The sequence below is a fragment of the Tachypleus tridentatus genome, chromosome 6, assembly GCF_004210375.1.
Source record: "Tachypleus tridentatus isolate NWPU-2018 chromosome 6, ASM421037v1, whole genome shotgun sequence".
Taxonomy (NCBI): Eukaryota; Metazoa; Arthropoda; class Merostomata; order Xiphosura; family Limulidae; genus Tachypleus; species Tachypleus tridentatus.
In genome coordinates, this window is record NC_134830.1 from 141251907 (window position 1) to 141279014 (window position 27108).

At 37.4% G+C, this 27108-nt stretch overlaps 1 protein-coding gene across 1 annotated transcript; it reads left to right on the forward strand.

Moving 5' to 3' along the window:
• The first annotated feature begins 1034 nt into the window (after nucleotides 1-1034).
• LOC143251749 (solute carrier family 35 member G1-like) lies at nucleotides 1035-19279 on the forward strand. The gene is made up of 2 exons (XM_076502994.1): nucleotides 1035-1426; nucleotides 18092-19279. The coding sequence occupies exon 2, from the start codon at nucleotides 18122-18124 to the stop codon at nucleotides 19277-19279; it is 1158 nt and encodes a 385-aa protein (XP_076359109.1). The 5' UTR covers nucleotides 1035-1426; nucleotides 18092-18121.
• The last annotated feature ends 7829 nt before the right edge of the window (nucleotides 19280-27108 follow it).

Consider the following 27108-nt stretch of genomic DNA (forward strand, 5'->3'; position numbering starts at 1 on the left):
GTTATTTCTTTTAGACGGGTCTCCGATTTTTTATGTTACGCATGTTGACGTATTACTATTTAAAATAAACGGAAATTTGAATTTGGGTTCAGTAATTAATTAAATGTTACTATGTATCAAATTTATGCTATTTGTCAACGAGATTGATACACTCAATTTCCTTTTTTAACACAAGTATATTTTAATATACAAACACAAAAACAATATAATTTATAACAACGGTTATTATTAACTGCATTATTAACAGTAATGATCAAGACGTAAGTTTTCAGCCGTCGCTAGTAAAGCGGTAAATCTACGGATTTACAAGACTAAAAGCAGGGGTTGGATTCCCCTCGGTGGGTTCAGCAAATAGCCCGATGTGGCTTTGCTATAAGAAAACACACGCACACACATAAGTTTTTAACGTTTGGAAAACACTGTTTTTGTTCCTTATAGAATGTTTTCTTTTATCTGTTGCAACTAACGTGCACCATAATGTTTGTATCGTAAAAAGGTTTGCACTAAGACTCTGTTTTGTTTTTGTATTTAAATTTCAAGGAAATATTTTATGAGATGTTAAAAAAATTTTGATGTACATTTCACAAACTGACAATCTTTTAAAATTGGTATGTGTACAGTTTCAAACTATTTATGACTCAAAACCGAATTATATTACATTTTTAGGTCTATACTGTAAAATAAAAAAAAATTATGCATCATACTACTATTTTTTCTTCAGATACAAGACGTATTCACACCAGAAAATTGTTAGGAATTTCTCTGGCGAAATTTGTTTAAAAGTAATTGTTTTAACAACAACATAAAAGTAGACATTTAAAGGTAAAACCTAAGAATAACATATTACGTGCTACCAGTTCTTACACATCAGTTGATCCTTTTTTTACGTTTCTGCCAATTACTGGATAATGAAGATTTGTCCTTGAAAAAGGTGAAGAACTTGCAAAAGTTAGAAAGACTGCGACTAAACTAACACAGATCAACGAAAGATATTTAAAGGCAGGCCTACTTTATGAGAAGAACAGCAACGTTCGTAGTACCTGTACCCATTGGTACGTAGTCTAGGTATTTTATCGCTACAGCATCGTTTATAATTGCAGATAAACAAAACTGGTTAATAATTTATTAAAACTAACTGCAGACGTTATGTTACATTTAGTTCACTTGTAAATTTTATAAATTTTGACTGTGGTAATAGAAATAATAATAATAATAATTTAAAGCATTCGAGGAGGGCTTCGTTTTAGAAATTAGCACAGCGCCAAAAGATCTTGTGATTGGTTGATTCTTAGTATGTGTCACGTGGAAATTTTAGTTGTTTTGTTTGCTCTGCAGAAAAAAGAAATTATTAACACTCAAAAGTGTTTGTTCGTTCTGGTATTAGTTTACTTTACGTTCAAGTTTCGGAGAAGAGCAATATAACAAGGTATGTTGTTTAGTTGTGTTCTTACATTCATGTTAACATGGTTGATATTTTATATCTATTCATCATATAGTCTGCATTTGAAGGAGTTATTAATAAGTAGGAGGAAGCAAGATTAAAAATATGTTAATAATATTTACATAGTATAACAATAGCAGCAGACGTTCAAGTTTCATGCACGGCGAGACTTTTAAGCATTTTTGTTTTGGAATATGTCAGTGGTAATATAAAAATTGAAAATATATAAGAATTAAATTATTCGTGTCCATTTGGTTATGCTATTTAAATAACATTTAATTCTATATACTACTTTTGAAATGAAAATGCAGTAAGTAAAATGTAACTTAACGATATTTCGCAATATAACTTAAATTATAAGTGCCTGGTTTAAAATTATCTACAACCAATGTGTGAAAAAGTCTTAAATGTTTGAGAATATTTCTTAGAAAATAACATATATGCATAATAACAACAGGTGATCAACCTGTGAGAGGTTGGATTAGCAGTAACGATATAACCAAGCAGTAACCACCAAGAATACAATGAATGTTTTGTAAGTTAATGATTAAAATCGGCTTGTCTACTTGGGCTGGGGTCAACCTGGTAGCAATGTTGGACGTTCTCAGCAGATGTTGTGGACATTGTATCTGATGCTTGTGTTTGGATATAGTGCTCCCGAAACTCTGGTGTTGCTGCAGTATCCTTGTTTGTCATTGTAGTACGTCCACTCGCAGGGCTCCATAGTTGGTGGGGTCAGTGGGCACCGAAACATCCTTTTTTTTTTAAATTATGGATCCTCCGATAAACTTAAGTAAAATAGTGAAAAAAACAGTCAATAGGTAAACGACCACGTTTTGAAGATTCTGAGCAGCAATCTTCAATATTCTTAACAGCTATATCTCAGTTATTTATATTACATTCTCTTTCAGACAAACCTTTAGGGCAAATGTCTCCCTTTTTTATTCAGAAGGGACTATAGGGACTTACTGGCTCTCCAAAGTCAGTCAGAAAGCTTCACTCTGGTGACATGTTGGTAGAAACATTCACATCTAAACACAGAACTCCTCTTACATTCAAAGGCGATTGAGGATTGCTATTTTAAATTCATCACGAGGAGTTATTGTTGAAAAGTATTTGAGGAACATCCTCGAATTAGATATTCTCACTGGTTTCTCCACGCAAAAAGTTTCTGCAGTGAGGCGTATCTCCACTCGCAAAGATGGAATTACGAAGCCGAACAATGTCCTCATTCTGACATTTACATCACCACGTCCACCTGCCACCATCAACGCAGGTTATCTTAATTTCAAGATACGACCATACATTCCAAACCCTCTCGGATATTTCCAGTCTTAGCGGTTCGGTCAATCGAACAGAGGGAGCATGGATGGATCTCCGTGCCTCCAATAGAATCATTCAGAAATCAAATGAAAAGTCTTTTGATCTTCATGGTTAAAAAAGCTGGTGAATCAACGTCAACACCCATCTCTGTCCCTGACATTAATTCTAGCAAACCCCAAGATTCACTTTATTTTGTTCTGGGTACAGCCATTTCCTTGGGTACATCTTCTCCCGCCCCCAAGATGCAAAACGATCATTCTTTCACGTCCTCAGTCACTATAATTATCTTCCAACAACAAACACCTGCCCAATAGATTTAGGGCAGGATCCATGAATGTCGACAGACCTCTTTCGAATAAAGAAAATAGAGAAAAAAGACGTGCTCGAAAACAGAAGGCTCTCCACCCATGCTTACACACAAATAAAAATGGCTACCTTGATTTAATGGATCTGTCGAAATTTACGTTCTAATCTGAATGGCATCAAAGCACTGATTGCTTCCTACCATCCTCTCTGTTTTTCCTTTCAGGGAACAGTTCTGAAACCTGCTGATACAGTCACCTTTCAGCAATTTTCTTTGTTCAGAAATGACACACCTGACACATCCTTGGAGGCCAAAGCCATCTGTGTTTCCTTTGGTCATATTATCACTGTTTGTTCTCTCTACCTGTCTCCTGAAGAGACCCATGATCAGTCAGACCATGATGCTCTTGTTGAACAGTTATCATTTCCTTATTTAATTCTGGGAGATTTTAATGGATATAATCCCCTTTTAAGAGGTACTGATATTAATGAGAGGGATCGCTCCACAGAAGGTATTACAATCTTTCTCTCTTCAGTACCAATTCTTATACTTATTTTCATGCATCTCGTCAGTTCTTTACTGCTATTGATGTCTCAGTTTGCTCCCCTTCACTATTCTTTTATTTTTCATGGAGGGTTGACAATAATGCAGTGATCATCTTCCTATAATTTTGAGAGAGACTAATTGTGGTCGATGCCATCAAACCCGCTTGTCCCAGTGGAAGCTGGATCACGCAAACTGGCCCACTTTTCACTGCTCTCGCAAAACTTGATCCTGCCATCGTCTGTAAGCCATCACTAGACGATTGTGTGGCAGCAGTAACTGACTGTATTATACAAGCAGCTGTTTAGTGTATTCCTAGAATCTCGACACGTTTTCCACGATATCCTCGTCCGTGGTGGAATCCTGCCTGCCACATGGCACGGAAGGTTCGAAAATAGGTCTGGAAAATTTTTTCGTAGGTATCTCACATACTCGAACTATATCGCTTTCCAGCAAATCCGTTGTTTTAACTGGATCTGGCAGGAGAATGTTTTTCCTGATGCACAGCGCCAGGCTATTGTCCTACCTTTCTCTAAGCCTAGGAGGGATCCCAGAATTATTTCGAACTACCGTTCAATTACTTTCACGAGCTGTCTCTATAAGACGTTAGAGAGGATAGTTAATGCTCGTCTTGTTTGGTTCCTCGAATGAAACAATCTCCTCTCGCCCACCCAGTGTGGGCTCCGACGACAGAACTCCACCGTGGACCACCTGATTTGGCTTGAAACGTCAATCAGAGAAGCCTTTCTCAAATGACAACATCTTGTATCAATATTCTTTGACATTGAGAAGGCTTGTGAAAAAACATGGAGGTATGATATTTTGCAATAACTCAATTTATATTGGTCACGTGGTCATTTGCCCACTTTTATTTATTTTTTAATGGACAGGCGAATTCTAGTTCGTGTAGGTTCGACACTTTCCCGTTCATTTCTACAGGAACTTTGAATCCTTCAGGGCTGTGTTTCAGTATAAACATTAATGCCATCACTGAACATCTCTCTTACTATTACCAACGAGCTCTATGTCGACGAGGTATACTGAGTAGCAGCTACAGACTGCCCTCAATCACTTACTGAAGTGGACCACAGCAAACGGTTTTAACTTCTCTCTCTCTTAAAACCGTTTACACGCACTTTTGCAGCCAATGGGATATTCTCCGTATCAATGAAGTTGTGCTATTTGTGGTCCTGAGAGACAAAGTTCTTGGGTTTATCTTTGACTTGATGCTGACCTTTATACCACACATCAAGTAACTATGGGTCAAATGTACAAGAGCACTGAGCATTCTCTGTGTCCTCTCTTCCATCACTTGGGGAGCAGACCGATTTTCTATGTTAAAAGTTATATCTTTTTCAATTGAAACCAGACTATGGATCACTGGTCTATTGCTCTGCCAGGACCTCGGCCTTGAAGATGTTAGACCCCATTCATCATCAGGGGCTTTGGCTCTGCATTGGGGCTTTCTGCACTTCCCCAACCCAGAGCTTATACACAGTTTCATGAACCTTATCTACACCTCTGCCATTTGCAACTTTCTTTACCGTATGCTTTGAAACTTCGATCCTTACCATGGCATCCCATCTGGGGTTGTGTTTCCTTCCTCGGTGGGCCATGTTTTTTCAGAACAGACAGTCTGCCGTTGTTTCTTTTGGTCTTCGTATCCAGGTGCAGTTGGACGAATTGAGTCTGACATTGGATAACATTGCTATATCCATTGGTCATCCCATCCAACTATGGCTTATTACAATTCACAAATGTGACCTTTCATTAAGTCATCTGAGAAAATGAGAAACTCCCATTTGCAAATACTGTCTGTGATTTACTAAACATCTTTCGAACCGTCCTTTCATTCCTATTTATACGGATGGTTCGAAATCAGGTGACTGTGTGGACTCTGCCAATGGTTTGTTGTGGTTCGTTGGTTGCATGCAGAATCCCTTCTATAGTTTCTGTGTTCACTGCTGAACTGTATGCCATTTCTCTGGCCCTGGATCACATTGAAGCTAAGCAGTATTCAAATTGCACTATTTATACTGTCTCACTTAAGTTTCTACTGGCCCTTGAATAGCTTCATGTTAGTTCTGAGCTAGTTCTCGCCAATATTCAAAACCAAATAGCTAGTTTCTGTTTAACATCTACTTCTATCCTATTCTTCTGGATACCAGGCCATGTTGGTACTCGCGGGATCGGGCTCGCTGACACTGCACATAAATTTCACACTTTCGTATCTGTGCCTGTTCCATACATGGACAATGGTCCTGTATTCAAGACTTGGCTCTGTGCCAATCAGCAGTCGACTTGGAGTGAGGAACGTAAAAACAAACTTTTCTAAATAAAACCCTATCTTGGACTTTGACTGTCTTGCTTCTGTACTGACCGGAAAGAGGAAGTTGATCTAACTAGACTTTGCATTGGTCATAGATTTTTAACTCGACGTTTTCTTTTTTATCTGGGATTGATGCACCAGTGTGTTGGCTGTGTAACACTCGGGTCACAATAAGCCACATTTTACTGTCTTGCCTTCATTACGGCTCTCAACGACGGCACCATTTTAAACATGTTTTGCCCCAAAGTTTATCCACAACGTAAGACAATGTTATTGGCGATGGTGACACTGTCCACCTTAATTAGAAATGTTTTTAGTTCTTTAAAGGTTATTAGTCTTTTTAATGCTATTTAAGTTTTTAATTTATAAATTAGACGTTTTTAATTTCAAAAATATACAGTTTTATCGAAATGGATTTTAAAGTCTCTTTCAAGAAATCGGAAGTTTATGTGAATAAGTGTGTTGTATCTGAAATAGTTGAACAGATCATAAAATGCACTTGTGCTGCCTTACTCAATTGTTGTATATACAAATATAATACAACTCCGAGTCTTGAATAGGTAACGAAGGAAACAATTGGAAATTTAACATGGTAGCAATGTGGACTGAGGAACTGAAAGGTTACAGTTTCTTGAAGGTGTCTTGGTGCTGTGGGGTGTTGGTTTGGTGACGTTTTATTCAGTTAAAATGTCTTCTCTAATTTAACGTTTCTAATGCTTGGTTCTTTATTTAAGATAACAATGCTTTATCATGAGTTTCGGTGATATATACGTTATTTTGTAATTAACTTTGGTATTGCTGATACATGACTTCAGTTTAGGGCCAGACTCTTGAGTGAATTTTAAGTCCACAGAAATTTTGTTTGTCTACTTTGTAGAAATCCAAATGGTAAACTTTATTGTATAATTCCTTGTTTTTTTTTTCAGTATTTATTTTGTTTGTGAGATGAGTTTAGTTTTTTGTGGTGGTTATGAAGTTTTTCAACAATAACTAGAGGAAATTTGTTGGTGTTAACAGACTTAAAATTGTTTTAATATCTACATTTGTTTCAGTTTAATATATATTTGGAAATATGGGACTTGTAATGTTATATATGTATTGCGCAAGTACTGCCTCTTCCCTGAGCTTGTAGAAGATTCTCGAAAAGAACAATAGAGTGTGTTACGAAAGCACTAGCATATCTCCAAATATTGTTTGGTCAAATGAACTTTCGTTTAAACGTTATAAATCGGCTACAAAGAGACAGTTTAATACTGTTGGTCTGTTAAAGTCAGTATACTATGATTTTCGGAAGCTATAATTGTGACTAACGCTCATTAATAAGAAAACTACAGAATTTCACCAAGAACATTTGTAGATTTCTAACATTATAAACTGTTCAACTGTGCTGTAAGAAGCTTGGTCACGTAATGTCACTCTGTTGGCGTTTGAAAAAGAAAAGAAGGAAACACCCAGTGTGATTGTGACCTCATATGAATATAGTTTCTCCAGATCTCCTCATATGAATATAGTTTCTCCAGATCATCTGATGTTTATATGGCTCCTGATAAAAAGGCTGATGTAGTTTTGGAGGAATTTAACCTTTTGTGTCTGTCTGTTCTGTTTCTGACAAAAAATACTCGTACGTTATAGCGCGGCTCAGTCATTGTTGTCAGAAGGTATATTGCCTTTATATTCGACTTATGCTACTGGTAAGGGTGGTTTTATTAATGTTAAATCTTATTTTAGAAAACGAACAAAAACATCGTAACTAGTTTAAGGCCCTGTCTTGGTTTCAGTAAGACCTACTCTGCCAATTAAGGGTATATCATTATTGTTGGAAAACGATTTTGCTGGAGGAAAATTTGTTGCTAAACCCGTGGTGGTTAGTGAACCGATCACCATTTCATCTAAGTTTGATGTTGTTGAGGAAAATCCAGAAGTGGTTCCCTCGTGTGTTATTACTCGAGCTCTGGCTCAGTAATTAAGCCAGAAACAAATGATAGACATGTTCAGAGTATATTGTGGATTTGGCTCAGACAATTTTTTGAATACGACAGTAATTTTTTGAATGATTGTCCAAAGGATGATTTTTGGTGAGTGACGATGATGGACATGATCAGTCTGGTTAAATTGGTAAAGTTTCAGTTGTTAGTAGTAAATTGATCGCTGAACAAGAAAAGGATCTATAGATTTAATCATTGTTTAAATACGCACTCCCAAAATATGAATTGTAAAAAGTTCTAAATGGTTACTTTTTATAAAATTGTGTGCTCATAGGTGAATTCAGACCATCAAATGTGTCAGCTTCAGAGGTCTGGAATGTAGTTTATAAAATTATTCCAAAAGTATATCGTTCTGAAATATTGAAACTTGCCCACGAACTTCTCATGAGAGGACATCCACGTATCAACAAGGCATGTAACAAAATTGAGAGATTTCTTATGGTCAAATACTAGTTAAGATGTTTCTCAATTATCATATATGTCAATTGGCTAGAAAACTTAATAGCAGTAGCACAAAATTTCTTATCTCAACGTTCTAAGAACATTTCAGTTATGTAATAATTGATTGTGTAACTCCAAAACGATAATATTTGTTTAAACACTTTGACCTGCTATGTAATCTTATTATAAGGTTATTCGCATAAATTACTATATATATTGTCATTATATGTAAAATTTGGTTGCCCATTAGCTCTTCTTTGTCATTTATGACAGCAAGGCCTCTCGGAAGTACTCTAACCATGACATCATCATTTCGGAAGTTATCATGGAAAGTATCATGAGAAGTTTATCGGTTCCTCTACGACACAGATTTTAGTGTTAATGGGTAAAGTAGTGTATAATAAATTATTCATTTTGCTGCTCATTTAACAGAACTAAGTTTGAGGATTTTAAGCAACTTGCTAGATGAGGCGACTACCAATACTTGATAGTTTCAGCTCTCAGCTGGAAAGTTGCTTAAAATCCTCAAACTTAGTTCTGTTAAATGAGCAGCAAAATGAATAATTTATTATACACTACTTTACCCATTAACACTAAAATCTGTGTCGTAGAGGAACCGATAAACTTCTCATGATACTTTCCATGATAACTTCCGAAATGATGATGTCATGGTTAGAGTACTGAATGAACGAGCGAGGCTGAATGTTTGGATGAAAGCTAGGTAGTCTTCTGCTCAATCAGTGCTGTATGGTGTTTGTGTGTTAGTCGAGTTTATAATTAATCCTGCAGCTGAAAAAACCCTAAACGTCTTTGTATACAGGGAATTTGAAGTGAAGCTACTACTTTGTCAGTATATATTGACTTGTGTTTTGTGACTGATGATTGGCTGTACCATAATTGAAAGGTATTTCTCAGACTGTCTAGACAGTGTCACTTATATGAATGAGGTGGATGTTCTTGAATTTAGTTCAATAATAGATCTATAAAATGGACCTACAAAGTAAATTCAGTGATTTGTTTCTTCTGCGACATGCGAGTTGTATTTTTGTGGGGAAATCATCTAAGAGATTGAATGTTGTAATTAAATTAACTACCAGATCGGCCGTTATTACTATAACGTGATTTATAAGATCAATGAAAATAAATGACATCCCTTAATTTCTTAGTATCGAGCAGTGTTTTGTAGTGAAATGTCCGTATGATATTGAGTGGGCTGTTTAGTTTTATTTACAGTTAGGACAGCTGAACGCGATACATATTAACTTAGATGATTAAGTTTGTAAAATTTGAGATAATTTCTAGAAATTCGAAAACGAAGCTGAAAGAGTTGCCAATTTCTTTGGGATTTACTATAGTTATGCCAAAAATTATCAAACGGAGAACATTATACAGGGTGTTCGGAAAGTCACTGTGCTGTTTGTATGTTAATAAATATATAAATGTGCAGTGACTTTCCGAACACCCTGTAGAAGTGTTAGTATGTGATCATTAAAACGAGTCTAAGACAACGATTCTTCATTGAAGGGTATTTCACAATATTAAATACATCAAGTCAAACACTCACTGCATTAGTCTTCCATTAATGTAATTTTGTGTCCAGCTGATAATAGTGACGAGGATTTCAGTTGCTTTGTGTTTCTACCTACAACATAATAAACAGCTGTTCTATCCAGATCTTACATTTTAATTCCAGTTGTGAAAAACAATGAAGTATAAATCATTGAAGTTTTTCCACTATTGTCCGGTGATAAACTCGAGGAAGCAAAAACCGAATGATTTTATGGATTTTTTTCATTCCTTTGACCTCTTAGAAGAAAGGCTAGCCTATAGGTAGAAAATACTTTGGAATGGTCACATATCATGTCCAGAAAAGTCATAGGATTTATTTGCAATCAATGACACGCTTTATATATTAATTGATAGAGGAAGATGGCCAAGGCATAGTTAAACGTGGTGTGACTATTCAATCTGTGATCACCAATCATGTAAACCATGTTCAACCTCTTGTTATGGCGTTTGATATATAAACAAGTATAGTAACAATAGCCAGATGATTATAACAAGGATTTATTTATTTATAAATTTATTTATATGAAAGGCATAACGAATAACTCTTGAAAATTGACTATTTTTTTTTAGAATGGTACAAGTCGTCAGTGTAGAAGCAGGATACATCAATCGTTTTTTACAAGTTCTCGTATGAAATAAACAAGTTACGTTCTTCAGGATATTGTTTTAGCCCTATAATAACTTAAGGCCACAGTAGATCCTGTTTTTTAAAGAATGTCTAATTGTTTTCGACATTTGTTATTGGGCCATTATAATCAATTGAAAGAAAGTATTTCAATTTTTTTCAATGTTATGGGGCCTGAGCGATTAATATTACAAATTACAGACCTTTAGATGTTCTGTAATTTGCTTGCATTGGAAAATGTGAATAATTTGGTTTATTCTTAGTTTAGGTCGAAAGATGGATCTATTAGTTTTAGGACATTGGTTGATAATCGCTTTATACTCCATAGTCTAAATTGCACATTTGAATAGAAGATAAGTTTTGAACCACAGTATCTTTACCAATATTTAGACTAAAATAATGATGTGATTTCTATTATATTGGTAGCAACATAAGATCACAAAGCTGGAAAAGACAAGATTTTAAATCTAAGTACTGAAGTTCGTGTGTGTATTTTTATTTATTGTTATAAAACTAATTTACTAACTAATTTAACTAGATTATATAAGATTATATAAATTAAAGTAGGAAAATACTCCAAAGAAAACGCTCGATGACACGAGGTTTATTTAACTGACTGGAACTCGATAACTTGTCTACGGAAAGCTGTACGTCTAATTAAAAAACAAAAATTAAACAAAGTATTCTGAGCTGATATAAATGTAGATAAATTAGGTCAGATAAAATATATATTATAACTATAAAACTTTTCAAGCCATAAACCAAAGTACTAACATGGAATAAAATATGCTGCATATTTTAAAGAAAGGATCCTAGAGATTATAAAATCTGTCCTAGATTTTTGAGGTGACTAAAAAGTAGGACCCACATTATGGTGAGGATACACAGTCTATCAGTCCTAACCTCCAATTCGCTAGTCTTACATAAGAAAATTAGGAGAACGAAATGCGGGTGCTCAGGCCCACAACGCCCAACATCTATATCACCCCTCACTGCTTGCAGACAGTTATGCGAAGGTGAATTCTCTCCCAAGTTAAAATAAGAATAAGATAAAAGATAAACATAAAAAGATGAAAAATAATAAATAAATAACAAAATGAAGATAAACTACTACCATTTGGGGGTACGCATGATAAAACTTACTTCTTGAAGTTTGCAAATTTGAATTTATTTACAACGAAAAATACTACAAGTAATCAAGATAGTTGAAAAAAAGCAACACATTAGGCAATTATGTGCAGGCAATGATTTGTTTGTTTGTTTTAGAATTTCGCGCAAAGCTACGCGAGAGCTATCTACGCTAGCCGTCCCTAATTTAGCAGTGTAAGACTAGAGGGAAGGCCGCTAGTCATCACCGCCCACTGCCAACTCTTGGGCTACTCTTTTACCAACGAATAGTAGGATTGACCGTCACATTATAACGCTCCCACGGCTGAAAGGGCGAGCACGTTTAATGCGACCGGGATTCGAAACCGTGACCCTCAGATTACGAGTCGAACTTCTTAACCCACCTGGCCATGCCGGACCTTACAGGCAATGAGCAACTAATGCCTAAAAAAATAACATAAATATATACAAATAAATATATTCACAAATTAAAGGAAAGGTTTTACAAAACAAAAATAATATTAAAAAATTATAAATAGGACGACATATGTACACACTGTACAGAAAAACACACCGTATCAAATATAGAAAAACAATGATAAGGATAGTGACAACAAAAACGAAAAATGCAAAAGTAAGTACTATATTACAAATGGCTCCCCGCTAGCAGCACTAAGTCTACGGATTTACAACACTAAAATCATGGGTTCGATTCACCTGGGTGGGCTCAGCATATAGCCCGATGTGGCTTTGCTATAAGAAACATACACACACAAAATACAAATGAAAATCAAAAAGGAAAAAAACATACCAAACAAGTAATATACATAAAGTTAACGAAACAAATAGATACAAAGTTAAGAACAGTTACAATAAACAGGAATAACATTTACAATATATATATACACACACACAAACATTAATAATGAAAAGACACAAATAGAAACAGTTATAAGAATTTAAAATTTACAAATTCGTATAAAATGATTAATACTTAAAAGATACGCTATAACACAAAACAGGAGCGGAAATAGGGCAGCTCAAAACCCGAGTTCGACCGGATTTTCCATCAGCGAAAGGTCCGGCCGCCACCGATGGTAAAGTCTCTAGGGCTCAGCAGCCGATACTTTGCCTCAAGACGGAGTAAGAGCTTATACCTGGCCTTATGCAGAATCTTAAAGTACGACACCGGTGCCTACTAGAAAACAAATTGGTTTCGAACAAGCCAGATGGGGTACTTAAAGACTGTTAATGTACACTGGAACGAAAATGATGTTATGCGCTGCACGCCAGTTAAAAGCTTGGAGGTAGCTATCGACATGGCGCAGCACAACGCGGCCCCAAATAACGCCCCACGGAAGAGCTATCCTGTGTGTTCATCCAGGTACCAGCAAGCGGTAGAGGGAACGGGAGTCTGTCTGAATCTCCAAAGCAGCGTCCACGTACCAGGAGGGAGGATAAAATCATCGGTATTTGCAGGCTCAGTGAAACACCAAAACCTGAGCGCCATGCAAACTAAGAATCTGGCTAGGTGGCAACAGGGATGAACCTCCAAAGACAAACAGTGAAAAGCGGTAGACGAAAAGAGAAATACGCTGGGTATAGACACGTGGGATGCCCAGACCTCCTATGTAAGGCGGCAGGACCAATGAAAGTCGAGACGCAGTCTCAGGCTTGCCACCCCACAGAAAGGCGAAAACATGCCACTCGATAACCCGCGCATTGTGGTCATCGAGAGGAAACATAGTCCCAAGGTACCAGACCAAGGGGAGTATCCTCCTCACCACCACTTCTGCCCTGCCAAACAAATTAGCAGGGCAGTAACAATAATCGTGAACTGCCGAACCGACACGCTGCACCTCCTTCCTCCAGACAGCCTCAGGGCTCGCAATAAAACGAACTCCAAAGCAAATGACCGGAGAAGAGGTCCAATCCAGTCCAAACAGGGTGTCAGCAGATGAGGCCAATTTACCTTACCACCAAGCCCAAGACTTGACGTAGTTGAGCTGGGCTACACTGGCCTAAGAGTAACGATTGACAATGGACAGCGCCGAACCTAGGGATGTTGGGTTCGCGAGGTACAGGTTTACATTGTCCACATGAGAATATACTTGATTACCACACCCCCTGGCAACTTGAGGGCACGTATCGAAACTGAGTGATACAGATGACAGAGTAGGCACTTGATCACTACTACATAAAGCGAATGTGAAACAGAAATCCTGACGTACTTCCTGTAAGATAGGAAAGGATGACGTCAGATATTCGTTAGCCAAGAGCCTGCTTGAAGCAGCTACATGCAAAACTTGCACATGCTGAACAAATACAAGAGGAAGACCACACCTCTCCAAAACAAATTTGTGGTGAACGTGATCGAAGCTTTGCTCTGATCAAGGGAGAGTGTTTGCAGGGATATCCCTATCTGTTATGTAATGAAAGAGGTCCCCGAGAAGCACCAGATTTTGTTGGATGCTTCTACACTGCACGTTACATGTCTGAGTGCAGTGAACCAAATGAGGCATAACTGTACCCAAACAGGCACACAGGACTTTCCAAATAATCTTTGTGTCTACATTCAAGAGAGATATGGAACGCGTGGAAGAAAGATCGTCACACTGGCTGGAATCCTTACATATAAGTGTAATGAGCCCACACAGCGTACCAGATGGCATAGACCCACTCGTCAGACATTTGTTAAAAATTCTGACAAAGAAGGGTCTGACAACATGCCACACGTGGCGATAAAATTCCACTGGCAGTCTATATAGCCCAGGACACTTAGACCAAGCAGCATAGACCGAATGGCCGACGAACATTCACCCAAGCTGATGGACTTCACCAGCTGGTCATGTAAAGAAGAATCGAGGGAGGGCAAAAACAGAGTGATGTCATGCCACAACCCTTCGTCCATGGGTGAAACTAAATACAAATGGCTGTAAAGCCGAAGCACATGTCTAGAATGTCAGAGATGTCAGAATATGATTGACCCTCTTCCATCAACAGACTAGAGATCTGCCTGTTCTTGCACAGTGGAACACAAGTAACATTTCTGGAACCAAGTGATTCCATCAGACTGGAAACTCTGGCTGCATGGAATAGTTTGGAATACTCCAAATCTCTATTCTTTTTAACATTCTCAATGACTGAGAGGAACCACTGATCCATTGGTCTGCCTCGAAGCGAGGCAGCTAAGATGTCCTGCTTGCCCTGCAAAGCCAGGCGGCGAGCTCGCGAATGCTGTATGCCAGCTTGTCTCAACAAGGAGGCACAGGCTTCCTTGAAACCCACCCACCAGGACTTGTCGACAGACTCAACAGAACAAAGACCCCAAACCAAGGCAATTAATTCGTCTCCAACTTCATCCTCTGCAAAGGGGGAGACATTGAGCTTCCACACTTCCGAACCCTAAAAAATAGGGACAAAATCCTGGAACGTGCTTAGAAACTCCCGATGGTTAGACAAACGAAATGAAATATCGCCAATCCGATAAACTGCACCCATACTAAGGCTCTGCTTCAGACCAGGTGTAATGTAGAACCTGTCCAGGTGACAAGAAATGAACTGACTGGTCCAAATGGGCACAAAAGCAGACCTATAGAGCGTACGCCAGACATCGATAAACTCAAAGTCCTACAGCACTGCAGGCAAACCCCGCGTATACCGATTACCAGAAAGAGGATAGCCTTCAATCTTGTCAAGGTGGAGATTCAGCATACAATTGAAGTCACCACCAAGAACAATATCGGCCTGCGTTATCAAGAACCTGTACAAGGCCAAGAAGAAGGAAACAACCTTCCCACCCTAAATAGACGCATAGACATTAACAACCCGAATCTTGCGACCCCAGGCGACAATATCAACGCATACAACCCGCCCCTCATCATTACTACGTGACACGAGGATGGTGCCATTAAAATGCGTGTGAAAAAGGATCCCCACACCACGCACACGCGTTGAGCTGAACGATCAAAAAGCACGGACAGGAAAACGAAAAATGGTCCATCCTTGAGGCAAAATAAGTTTCCTGCAAAAAAAAAAAAAAGGACATCAACCAGAAAGTGTTGAAGAGGGAAACCACGTATAATTGCTTAGTAACGCTACGCATCCCCTGGAGGTTTAAAGTTATGCAGAAAAAACCAGTCAACCATCCAGGAAGGGAGAATAAATGACGCTGCTGCTTGGTCTGGATAGACTGTGTTGGGGCCGAACGGCCTCTTGAGGCTACCAAACTCCACTCCCATATCACCATGGTGGCTTCCATTTTCAGTCGAATTTCTCTGATTTTACTTTCATTGTATTTATTACAGAATAGTGTAATTATATCTAATTTTTTTATTAAATCCATTAACTATTAATTTTCGTATCAGTATATCAACATTATTAATAAAATATTGTAATTTATTATAAATTTTACAATGTGCAATCATACTGAAAAAGAGAATGTAACTTGGAGTTATTTCGTGTTTGGATTATGTTGCATGTGGCTATACAGTCGGTCCGATTGATCAAGGTTGATACAGTTAATGTTACGGTAGCAAATAATTGCATAAAACAGTTTCAGATGGAAGAGTTTTTAATATTCATTTAGGAGGTTCTAGTGGTTATGTAAATACAAGTTGAGAACTGTTAGATGAAAAAGTACTTTTGCTCTTAATCACTTTTCACTTCTGTAGAGTTGGTATTGTTTGTTTCTTTTTTAATTTTGCGCAAAGCTACACGAGAGCTATCTGCGCTAGCCGTCCCTAATTTTGCAGTGTAAGACTAGAGGGAAGATAGCTAGTCATCACCACCCACTGCTAATTCTTGGGCTACTCTTTTGCCAATGAATAGTGGGATTGACCGTCGCATTATAACGCTCCGACGGCTGAAAGGGCGAGCATGTTTGGTGTGTCGGTGATTCGAACCTGCGCCTTTCGGATTACGAGTCGAACGCCTTAACCCACCAGGCCATGCCGAAACATAGACTCGGTAAAATTTGTTAAATGCATCGGCATGTTCGTGGTAGAAATAATTTTAAAATGATATCTTTTGCGCCTGTAATCTTACTATAACGGAGCAATAATATTATCGACATTCTACTTACTTAATTCTGTGTGTGTGTGTGTGTGTGTGTGTGTGAGAGAGAGAGAGAGAGAGAGAGAGAGAGAAAAAGAGACAAATAATAAATATAGTTGTGCCATCTGCTGTGTTAAAATACAGCAAGATTTCAATGGTAGAAGATATTGAGGTGTGATATGAGGCGCCATCTGTTGGACTTTTATTAGTAAAGATTCAGACAATTAGAATCTTGAATAATAAAAGTTTGAAAGATGACGCCCATTTCTTACAATGAAATATATGTACTATGATTACTAATTATTAGCACATATGTAGCCGTCCGTGGTACGACGTTTCTGCTATTCTGCACTTAGCTTGCAAAATGTGGTTAAAACTTAGTGCATTAAAAGTTGTATCTATACTTTCATCTTTACATGGTGATTACAAAGTTGGTCAAACTGACCAATTCCGGAAAAAGTGCTAGAATACGGTATTTTTAAACAATAAACAAAAGACAGCTGTTGAATAGTAATTATTACATTATCCAATGATAATGTAAGGTGATATAATTCGGGCCTGTTTATTTTATGTTGTAAAAAGTATATTTTTGTTATTATCGCTGTCTAAGCAGCCAAATGTATATTACACTGTATGCTCATTCAATATTTTGTGAAAGAATTATTCACTTCAAAATCATATCATGAATTTAGTAAAAATTCTTGTAATTAAAAGTATATAAATATTAGTTTTGTCGTGGCTCGACGGTAAATTTCAGAGCTTATAGCGACAAAATTGGGTTTGGATACCCGCTATGAGCCGATCACAGGCAACTAGTTCTTTGTGGAGATTTGCGATTACCAAAACAAACGAAAAACCAAACAATTAACCTTTTTTATCAATTGTTTTAAAGAATGTACGTACTCAGACGTTTGTAACTAAATGGAAACTGTGAGAAAACATTTTTACATTTGTTTGAATCTGCTAGTTTCATATTTTGACTTCAAAGAAATGTCTTCATTCCAGCGTGTTCTTATGATTACACTACTTAGTTAGTACTAGAAATTACAAATTTTAGGAGAAAATCGTCTTGTTCTTCATATCTACACTAACTTTATGAAATAAGAAGTCGACATATGCGTGATTTTCAGTGCGAAACGTGTTTGTTTTCTGGGTTTAAACAGAATGTCAGATGTACTAACTCTTCTGACTGAAAGTTATTCTTCCATGTTACATTTTTCTTGCTACAAAAGAAATATTTTCAGTATACAAGAACCTTTGTGATAAACAGGCCCATTTTGGGTTACTTTTCTATAAATTTTAATTTCATATAACGACCATTAACAGCGACTACCAGTGCTTCTTAGTACATTTTTCATTTTCGTTACAGATTCTCCAGCTGGTGGCTGGAAAGAAAAGAATGGAGAGCAAATCGTTAAGGCCTCGACACGTTGAGCACGATGAGATTTTTAATGAAGTTTCAACGAACGAAGATAATTTGGACATTTTATCAACTTATCAAGATAGCACTTCAAAGAAACGTAATAAATCGGTTCACAAAATTCCATTTCTTGGTGTTCTTTGTGCTCTAATTTCTGGACTGTTTTTTGCCACTGCGTCATTTATTGTTGCCTTTGTAACCAGTGTGGATCCTATTGAGATTTTGGTTATTCGAAGCTGCATTCAGTTGTTGTCGTACGTACCGATCGTTATCTTCAAGAGAAATTCATTCTTAGGAGTTGAAGGCGAGAGATGGTTTGTTTGTATACGAGCTGTGGTAGGAACAATTTCCATGGGAACAGGTTACTATTCTTTAAGACTAATTCCACTGGCAGATGCTTCGACTATAATTTTTAGTAGTCCAGTACTTGTGACTCTTTTTGCCTGTGCTTTCTTGAGAGAACCATGTGGAATATTTCAAGTATTTACAATTATTATGACTTTAACAGGTGTATTACTTATATCTAGGCCGTCTTTCTTATTTGGTGTTACGTCAACAGGCAAAGTAAGTTCAGCACATCGTCTCCAGGGTTCTCTGGTGGCGTTTTGCTCATGTATCACGGCAGCATTGGTCTTCATAGTTTTGCGAAAGATACAGAAAACCTCAACTCCAGTAGTGATATGCATCTTTTCCATTGCATCCATTACTTTTGGTTTAGTTTATCTCTCCATTTTTAGTAAATTTAGTATTCCTACTTGTGGCCAGGATGGCGTTCTCCTGATTCTGTGTGGACTCTGTGGAACATGTGGACAATTTTTACTTACTACTGCACTGAAATTAGAAGAAGCTGGACCTGTGTCCCTAGCAAGGACGATTGATGTTGTCGTGGCCTTTGTTTTTGGAGTATTCTTTCTTGACCAGTATCCATCATGGACTAGTATCGTCGGAGCTTTCCTTGTTTGTTCCTCTGTCGTAATAACAGCCATGAAGAAATGGAGAGATGGGTATAAATCACGAAATATTTCGTTAAGTGAGAAACAAACACTAACTAGTAAAACTCTTCGTCTTATAACACATTTTCATCTTCTAAGTAGAAGTAAAGATGAATTTTATGTGTTGATAAATGTGAAATCATAAAGTACTTTAATACGTGAATAGTGAAAACAGTTATAATTAAATGTGGATAATACGCACTTATACTGAATTGTTAAACATATGTAGTTATAAACTGATAAGTAAATAAAATGTAATGTAGTTTTTATCGATACAGCACACGAAAAAATGTCACTGACTTTTAGCAATTGTTTGTTTGTTTTGAATTTCGAGCGAACCCACTCAAGGACTATCCGCGTTAGCCGTCTCTAATTTAACAGTGTAAGATTACAGGGAAGACAGCTAGTCATCACTACCCACCGCCAACTCTTGAGCTACTCTTTTACCAACGAATAGTGAGATTGACAGTAACCTTATAACACCCCACGGCTGTAATGGCGAGCATGTTTGGTGCTACGGAGATTCGTACCCACGATCCTCAGATTATGAGTCGAACGCCTTAACGCACCTGGCCATGCCAGGCCTTCTTTTAACAGTGCCTCCCATTTTCAGATATAAACATATATAAAAAAAACTTTATCAAACGAAATCCACATAGAATAGGGACTGTGACTTATAAATTATTGCTAACACCTTTTTCTCCATGTACTCTTCTCCTGTCATAATTTTTATTTATTAGACTTGCTTATGGCAGTGTTTCGATCTGACATCTATAAAGATGTCAGTTGTACGTAGTGTGGTGGTACTCCTGTTTTTTTTCTGATATATGCCATGTTTTTATTATTTCTTTTGGTTCGGTTGAACTTTCTCTTGAACTCGTTTTGGTGAAATGTTTTGTATTATTAAAACTGATCTTTTTGCCACAGGATGGCGCTAAGGCTTTTCACGATGTGTCGAGTTAGTTACATTTGTTTGTTTGTTTTGGGAATTTCGCACAAAGCTACTCGAGGGCTATCTGTGCTAGCCGTCCCTAATTTTGCAGTGTAAGACCAGAGGGAAGGCAGCTAGTCATCACCACCCACCGCCAACTCTTGGGCTACTCTTTTACCAACGAATAGTGGGATTGACCGTCACATTATACACCCCCACGGCTGGGAGGGCGAGTATGTTTAGCGCGACGCGGGCGCGAACCCGCGACCCTCGGATTACGAGTCGCACGCCTTACGGAGTTAGTTACAAGGCCATATGTAAATTAATGTAACTCTATGTGCATAATTTTATTTGTACTCTTATGTTTTTTGCTGCTACGTAATAAGAGCAAGGAAACAACAATTTGTTTTTTGTTTCCTGAATTTCGCACAAAGCTACTCGAGGGCTGTCTGTGCTAGCTGTCCCTAATTTAGCAGTGTAAGACCAGAGGGAAGGCAGCTAGTCATTACCACCCACCGCCAACTCTTGGGCTACTCTTTACCAACGAATATGGGTATTGACCTTAACATTATAACGCACCCACGGCTGAAAGGGCGAGCATGTTTGGGAAACAACACACATTTATTCTAAACGTTCTCTAACATTGATTATGGAGAAAATAGCGTTATATTATCATTATGAATTTGACCGCTATCTATTTTACTTCTCAAAATTTGTTAAAATACTCGGCTTTGTTTTTACTTTAGTTATGCTTGGAATAGAGTAAAGGATATATTTACATTCACAGCAATATAACGTTAATATCAGATACAATAAATAATTAAAACACAGTCTTACCCTAAAAGACTAAATGTTTCAATGTTACTATCACGCCACCAGTAGAAGTTAGGTTTGGACTTGTATATCCACAATTATTTGCATATTAACTCGCCATCTTGACTTAAACTATCCAAAGTTTTAACAAATCTATTCAGTACTTTATTATTTCCACGCCAAACGCAGCGTCCCTGTGCAACACAATAGTTTTCTGGTTTGTTTTTTTAATTTCTAGAAATTCTCTTATTTGGTTCTATTTTAAGTGTACCCATTTTATTAACTTACTGTTGTTCCAGTTTGTATGTGTTTAGGCGTGCGACTCGTAATCTGAGGGTCGTGGGTTCGCATTCCGGTCGCGCCAAACATGCTCGCCCTTTCAGCCGTGGGTGCGTTATAATGTTACAGTAAATTCCATTATTCGTTGATAAAAGAGTAGCCCAAGAGTTGGCGGTGGGTGGTGATGACTAGCTGCCTTCCCTCTAGTCTTACACTGCTAAATTAGGGACGGCTAGCACAGATAGCCCTCGAGTAGCTTTGTGCGAAATTCCAAAACAAACAAATCCAGTCTGTAACATGAGATTTTGTTCCATATGTTCTGGTATTATTGATTCATTCATCTTATATTTTTCTACCACGTTTTCATGTTGCTTGACCCTGTGTTTTAATTTCTATATCTTTGGCCGATACAAACTACAAAGAATTTTATAAATAAAACAAACCAAAAGCAAACCAAACCACTACAAATGTATCGGAAAGAACATAGCAAAGTGCATTTGTACACACAAGGAGAAACAACTTTATTAACAAAATCAACTTGTTAGTCTAACGTACCTGAATTTAACAATAAGTAATGAAATCGGAAGAGTCCAGTGAAAACCTTAAACTTTGTGCTGTTCTTCAAGTCATAAGTGTACACTAGCGGTACAAGTAACTTTGTACTCATTTACAAATACCAGATTGTGTGAACGGCTGTCAAAATGTTTCCAAGTTTTGTTCTTAGTCACAAAGAAAATAATGATTTTTTTGGGGGTAAGGTTGTCAGTTGTAAAAAACAAACAACAACTGTTATTAAATTAGGAGATAATATAGAAAAGTTGTGTTTATCATTACGATGTTGCTGTCCTTCACGGGCTGGTACGTTTCACAAATACATCATTTATTTAGATCATGGTTTCGCTAATAAAGGCGTCGTCAGGTGCAGATGTCTAAGTGTATGTGTGTTCTGGTACTAACAGGTAGCCTTATTTAAGATGTCATTGAATTATGCAGCTTTTTTACTGTGTTGGGCAAGATATATTGGTAAGAATACACTGTACGAGACTGTAGTTATTGAAGAAAAACTGTACGATAGTGAAAACTTGAATTAAGCAATGTGAATAAGTGAAAGAAAAGTAAACCAGCTAGGAGTAAAAGGCGGGCAATGAAGGAAGAGCCTAGTTACAAATCCATTGTCTTTACAGTGATATGGAAAACGTGGATTTGGGGAGATATTTCTCGATCTAAATATGACCACGGGAGTGATAGCAAACACGTGCCGAGAAGGAAATTTGAAAATATTTTTGAAATCAAAGTTTAAGAGTTCGTGAAATCACTTGGAAGCAAACGGGTAGACACTCGAAAGCTGAGAGACAAATGTAGGTTTTCAGATCTAAAAAGGCCAGAGCAATATCGGATCTCATTCTCTGGTGGCCACCAAAGTTATCTGTAGGACACCAACGTAAGTTGAGTCAACTAAAACATGTAGCAATGAAGGTTGGGCACTAACAGGCGATAGAGTTTAACTCTATTAAGATACTGATACAGCCAGTCTTGGAGCCCGAGTTGGTTCACTACTGTCAGCCTACGAAGTTTAATTTGTAAGATGTGACAGGTACAATGAGTGGGTTTTATTTGGAAGCTCGGGAATGGCATGCAAATTTTAATAATTAGTGGTGAAGATGTGCAATTTCTATGTAGAGTTTATAATCTGAGGAAGAAATTAGAATAGAATCTCTCATCAATGGGGTAGAAGCAGTGAATAAAGATAAGAGTAAACTATGAGAAATGGCAACAGAAATAAGAGGAACTCCAGCTGTTGCGAAGGATACAATGGTTAATATCGACTAGAGAAGTTGAAACAGTTGTAGTAAGTCTAGCAGTAGAGGACTTAATTATAAAGAGCAGGCTATATTAAGTAGCATATTTCTGACTTTGGCTTGTTCATATAAGGAACTAAGAGGTGGAAAGATAACAAAAGGAATAGATAGGAATAGGTATGCAATGCATTAGGAAGATATTATTGTACGTAATTATTTAGTATGCTACGTTAATAGGATAGCCTGTGGAGTAAATAGGGAGGGAAGAACTGGATTATGCTATCGAGGAGCAGAGGGACGTAACTAATATAACAACGAATATAATGGAAGATGCTAACAGTTTGTTTGTTTTGAATTTCGCGCAAAACTACTCGATGACTATCTGCGCTACCCGTCCCTAATTTAACAGTGTAAGACTAGAGGGAAGGAAGCTACTCATCACCACCCACCGCCAAGTCTTGAGCTACTCTTTTACCAACGAATAGTGGGATTGACCGTCATTTTATAACGACCCCACGACTGAAAGGGCAAGCATATTTGGTGCGACCGGGATTCGAACCCGCAACCCTCGGATTACGAGTCGAACGCCTTAACACGCTTGGCCATGCTGGGCCAGACAGTGATGAAGCGCGCGACATTAGCGATGACCTGAGGCAGTGCAGTTGTTGATTACCAAATTTGGAATAAAAAATAAATTATGGAAAAAATTTATTCCTAAACTCGAGCTGGACACAATTGTATATATGCAAAACGGCTCGTTTGGGTTGAGAAAATATTTTACATAGAAGAGCGAACAACGTTTCGACCTTCTTCGGTCATCGTCAGGTTCACAAAGAAAGAGGTAACTGACCGGAAGCTGACCACATGTTTGGAAGGGGTTGTGTAACTGAGTGTCGGAATGTAGAGGGCGGTGTTTGATGTTTGACAGAGACAAAAGATCTGCCACAACAAAAAACTAGAAAAACTAAGATACACACAACAGAAAAGACACAAACACGACAAATCGTTGACTAACCTCATAATTAACAGATCCGACCAACAATTAAACACAGACGAGATACATCTACTTAACAAAGGACTCAACTTCGCAATAGCACCTAGGTACGTTCCAACCATAGAAATCAAAACATGTTCAGAAGATCTAGCCAGGAGACTTGTGATACTTTCTACAGAAAAAAAAAAAGGAAACAACCAACAGAAAGAAGACAACTTAGATAATTTTATTGACATCCAACAGCCAAACTTCCCAGGTAAAATTACAAATTTATATTTTCCAGAAACACCTAAAAGCAAGATCTTAAACGATTTTTTCAAAGAATTTTCTCACAAAACCATCAACATAATTTCACAAAACAGAAAACTAAAAAACAATCTTACAAAAAGAGACATTAATTCCATTATAAACCTAAAACAAGACAAAAACATAAAAATTCTAAAAGCAGATAAAGGTAACGCTATAGTCATAATGAACACGAATGAATACATTCACAAAATGAAGAACACCCTATCAGACACGAACAAATTTAAACCAATACGCACAAATCCAACAAAGACACACGAGACGCAATTGGACAAATTACTACTAAAAATGAAAAAAGCCAACACAATTTCACAAACACTTTATTCCTACCTACGTAAAACCGACTCACGCACACCACAAATATACGGCATCCCCAAACCTCATAAACCAGATTGTCCATTACGACCAATAATGTCCACATATGAATCGTTTAATTACAATCTTGGTAAATACATAACATGGGCATTCTCCAAATATGTAACATCAGCCAGCTCATTCATCAAAGACTCTTTTAATTTCAAGTCTAATCTAAATCAACTTAATCATAAAGCCTTAATGGCCAGTTTCGATGTTATATCCCTCTTTACAGAAGTTCCAACCACTGAAGCCTGCAAGATAGCCTTAGAACTCTATATCCGAGACCCTAACCCAACTATGGACATTCCCAGCAACCAATTAGCAACCCTCATAGAATTCACCACGATAAAGACAAACTTCATGTTCAACAACGAAAACTATATACAAACAAATGGCCTAAGCATGGGCAACCCAGTATCACCAGTTCTAGCCAATATTTTTATGACACAAGTTGAAATACAAGCAATTAACAGAGCATTACATTCACCACTATACTGGTACAGATATGTAGATGACACGGTTGCGGGATTCAAATCTACAGAACACATACTTAATTTTTTCAATCATATTAACTCTAACATTAACATTAACTTCACATGTGAACAGGAAGAAAGCAATCAAATATCATTTCTTAACCTCAAAATTACAAGAACCGACACACAATTCAAAACAGAAATCCACCGAAAAATCACCCATACTGGACTATACATTCCTTGGGACTCAGCACATGAAACAAAACAAAAACTCAACATACTGAGAAACCAAATAAACACAGCCATAAAACTATGCTCACAAGATAAAATTAACAATGAATTAGACAAAATAACACAATACTTCATCAACATCAATAAGTTTCCTCCAAAAAATCGTAGAAAACATTATAGGCACACACCTAGACAGAAAACAAAATCAATTAACAAAAGTAAATATATTTCACGAATCAAAAAATCACAAAACCATATTCTGCTGCATACCATATATTCCTGACATCAGCAGACAAATAACCAACATTTGGCAAAAACTAGTAACAAAATATGACATTCCAGTTAATACCAAATTTATGCAAAAACCAGGCACAAAACTGAGGTCTATACTATGTAAAAACTACACTGACAAACACCACACCAATATTATTTATAAAATACAATGTGATAATTGCCACGACTTCTATATTGGAGAAACAAGTAGAAAAATGGAAACCAAATTCAAAGAACTAAAAAGTCGCCTTCACACGTTTTCGAACACTGCAAGTCAAATAAACACAACATAACCATAGAAAACACTCAAATACTAAATAAAGAAACAAACGCAAAATTAAAGAAGCCTTACTTATACAACAACTTAAACCCAAAATAAACCAATATAAAGAAACGCCTTTATACCTATATTAAATATAATAAAATAAATAAAATTATATTTCAAACATCTAACACCGCCCTCTACATTCCGACACTCAGTTACACAACCCCTTCCAAACATGTGGTCAGCTTCCGGTCAGTTACCTCTTTCTTTGTGAACCTGACGATGACCGAAGAAGGTCGAAACGTTGTTCGCTCTTCTATGTAAAATATTTTCTCAACCCAAACGAGCCGTTTTTGCATATATATTTCTCTACAAGTGGGTTTTTTCGACATCACTGGACACAATTGTGCCGTGGAGTTACCTGCCCCTGGTCTAGAATACAGTGGAACACCATTAAGCCGCGGTATTTGGGGTCAACTTGCTTAACCGCGGCTTAAGTGGCCCGAGGCTTAAACCTTGTGACTGAAAAGCCGAAGTCGCCAACAGCTCCGCCTAGGAGCCTCATCCGGACCAATGCGTGATCATTATAATATTAATGTATAGACTATTCAGATACAATTGACAAGTGCCGTTTTAACACAAACGACCAATGCATTGCGATGGTTCGCTTTTCTCCTTTTTAATAAATAAAATATACAACACAATTTTGATTAACCACCCACGCAATATAGACTCAGGTATGCCTAACTCTCTACTAACTTTAGCGCGAGTTTCGCCGTTTCGTATTCTTTCTATGACATTCAGCTTTTGCTGAATTTGCTTTTTGGAATTTCGTACAAAGCTACTCGAGGGCTATCTGTGATAGCCATCCCTAATTTAGCAGTGTAAGACTAGAGGGAAGGCAGCTAGTCATCACCACCCACCGCCAACTCTTGGGCTACTCTTTTACCAACGAAAAGTGGGATTGACCGTCACATTATAACGCCCCCACGGCTTGGAGGGCGAGCATGTTTGGCGCGAACCCGCGACCCTCGGATTACGAGTCGCGCGCCTTACGCGCTTGGCCATATTAATTAATTAATTATAATTTTACAATTCACTGCCGAATAAACGGCTATTAACATCTTACTGCAACCTGGCTCTTTATATTGGAAAGAATTAAAGCTGGCTACAAAGGTGATACCTGGGATGAAAAGTTGATCTAGTATGGTTTAGGTCTCTGAAATTTGCTTTTGAAGAAAACAAGAGGCAGA

Coding starts and splice junctions, on each gene's coding strand:
- LOC143251749 (XM_076502994.1), top strand. CDS start 18,122: ATGGAGAGCAAATCGTTAAGGCCTCGACACGTTGAGCACGATGAGATT.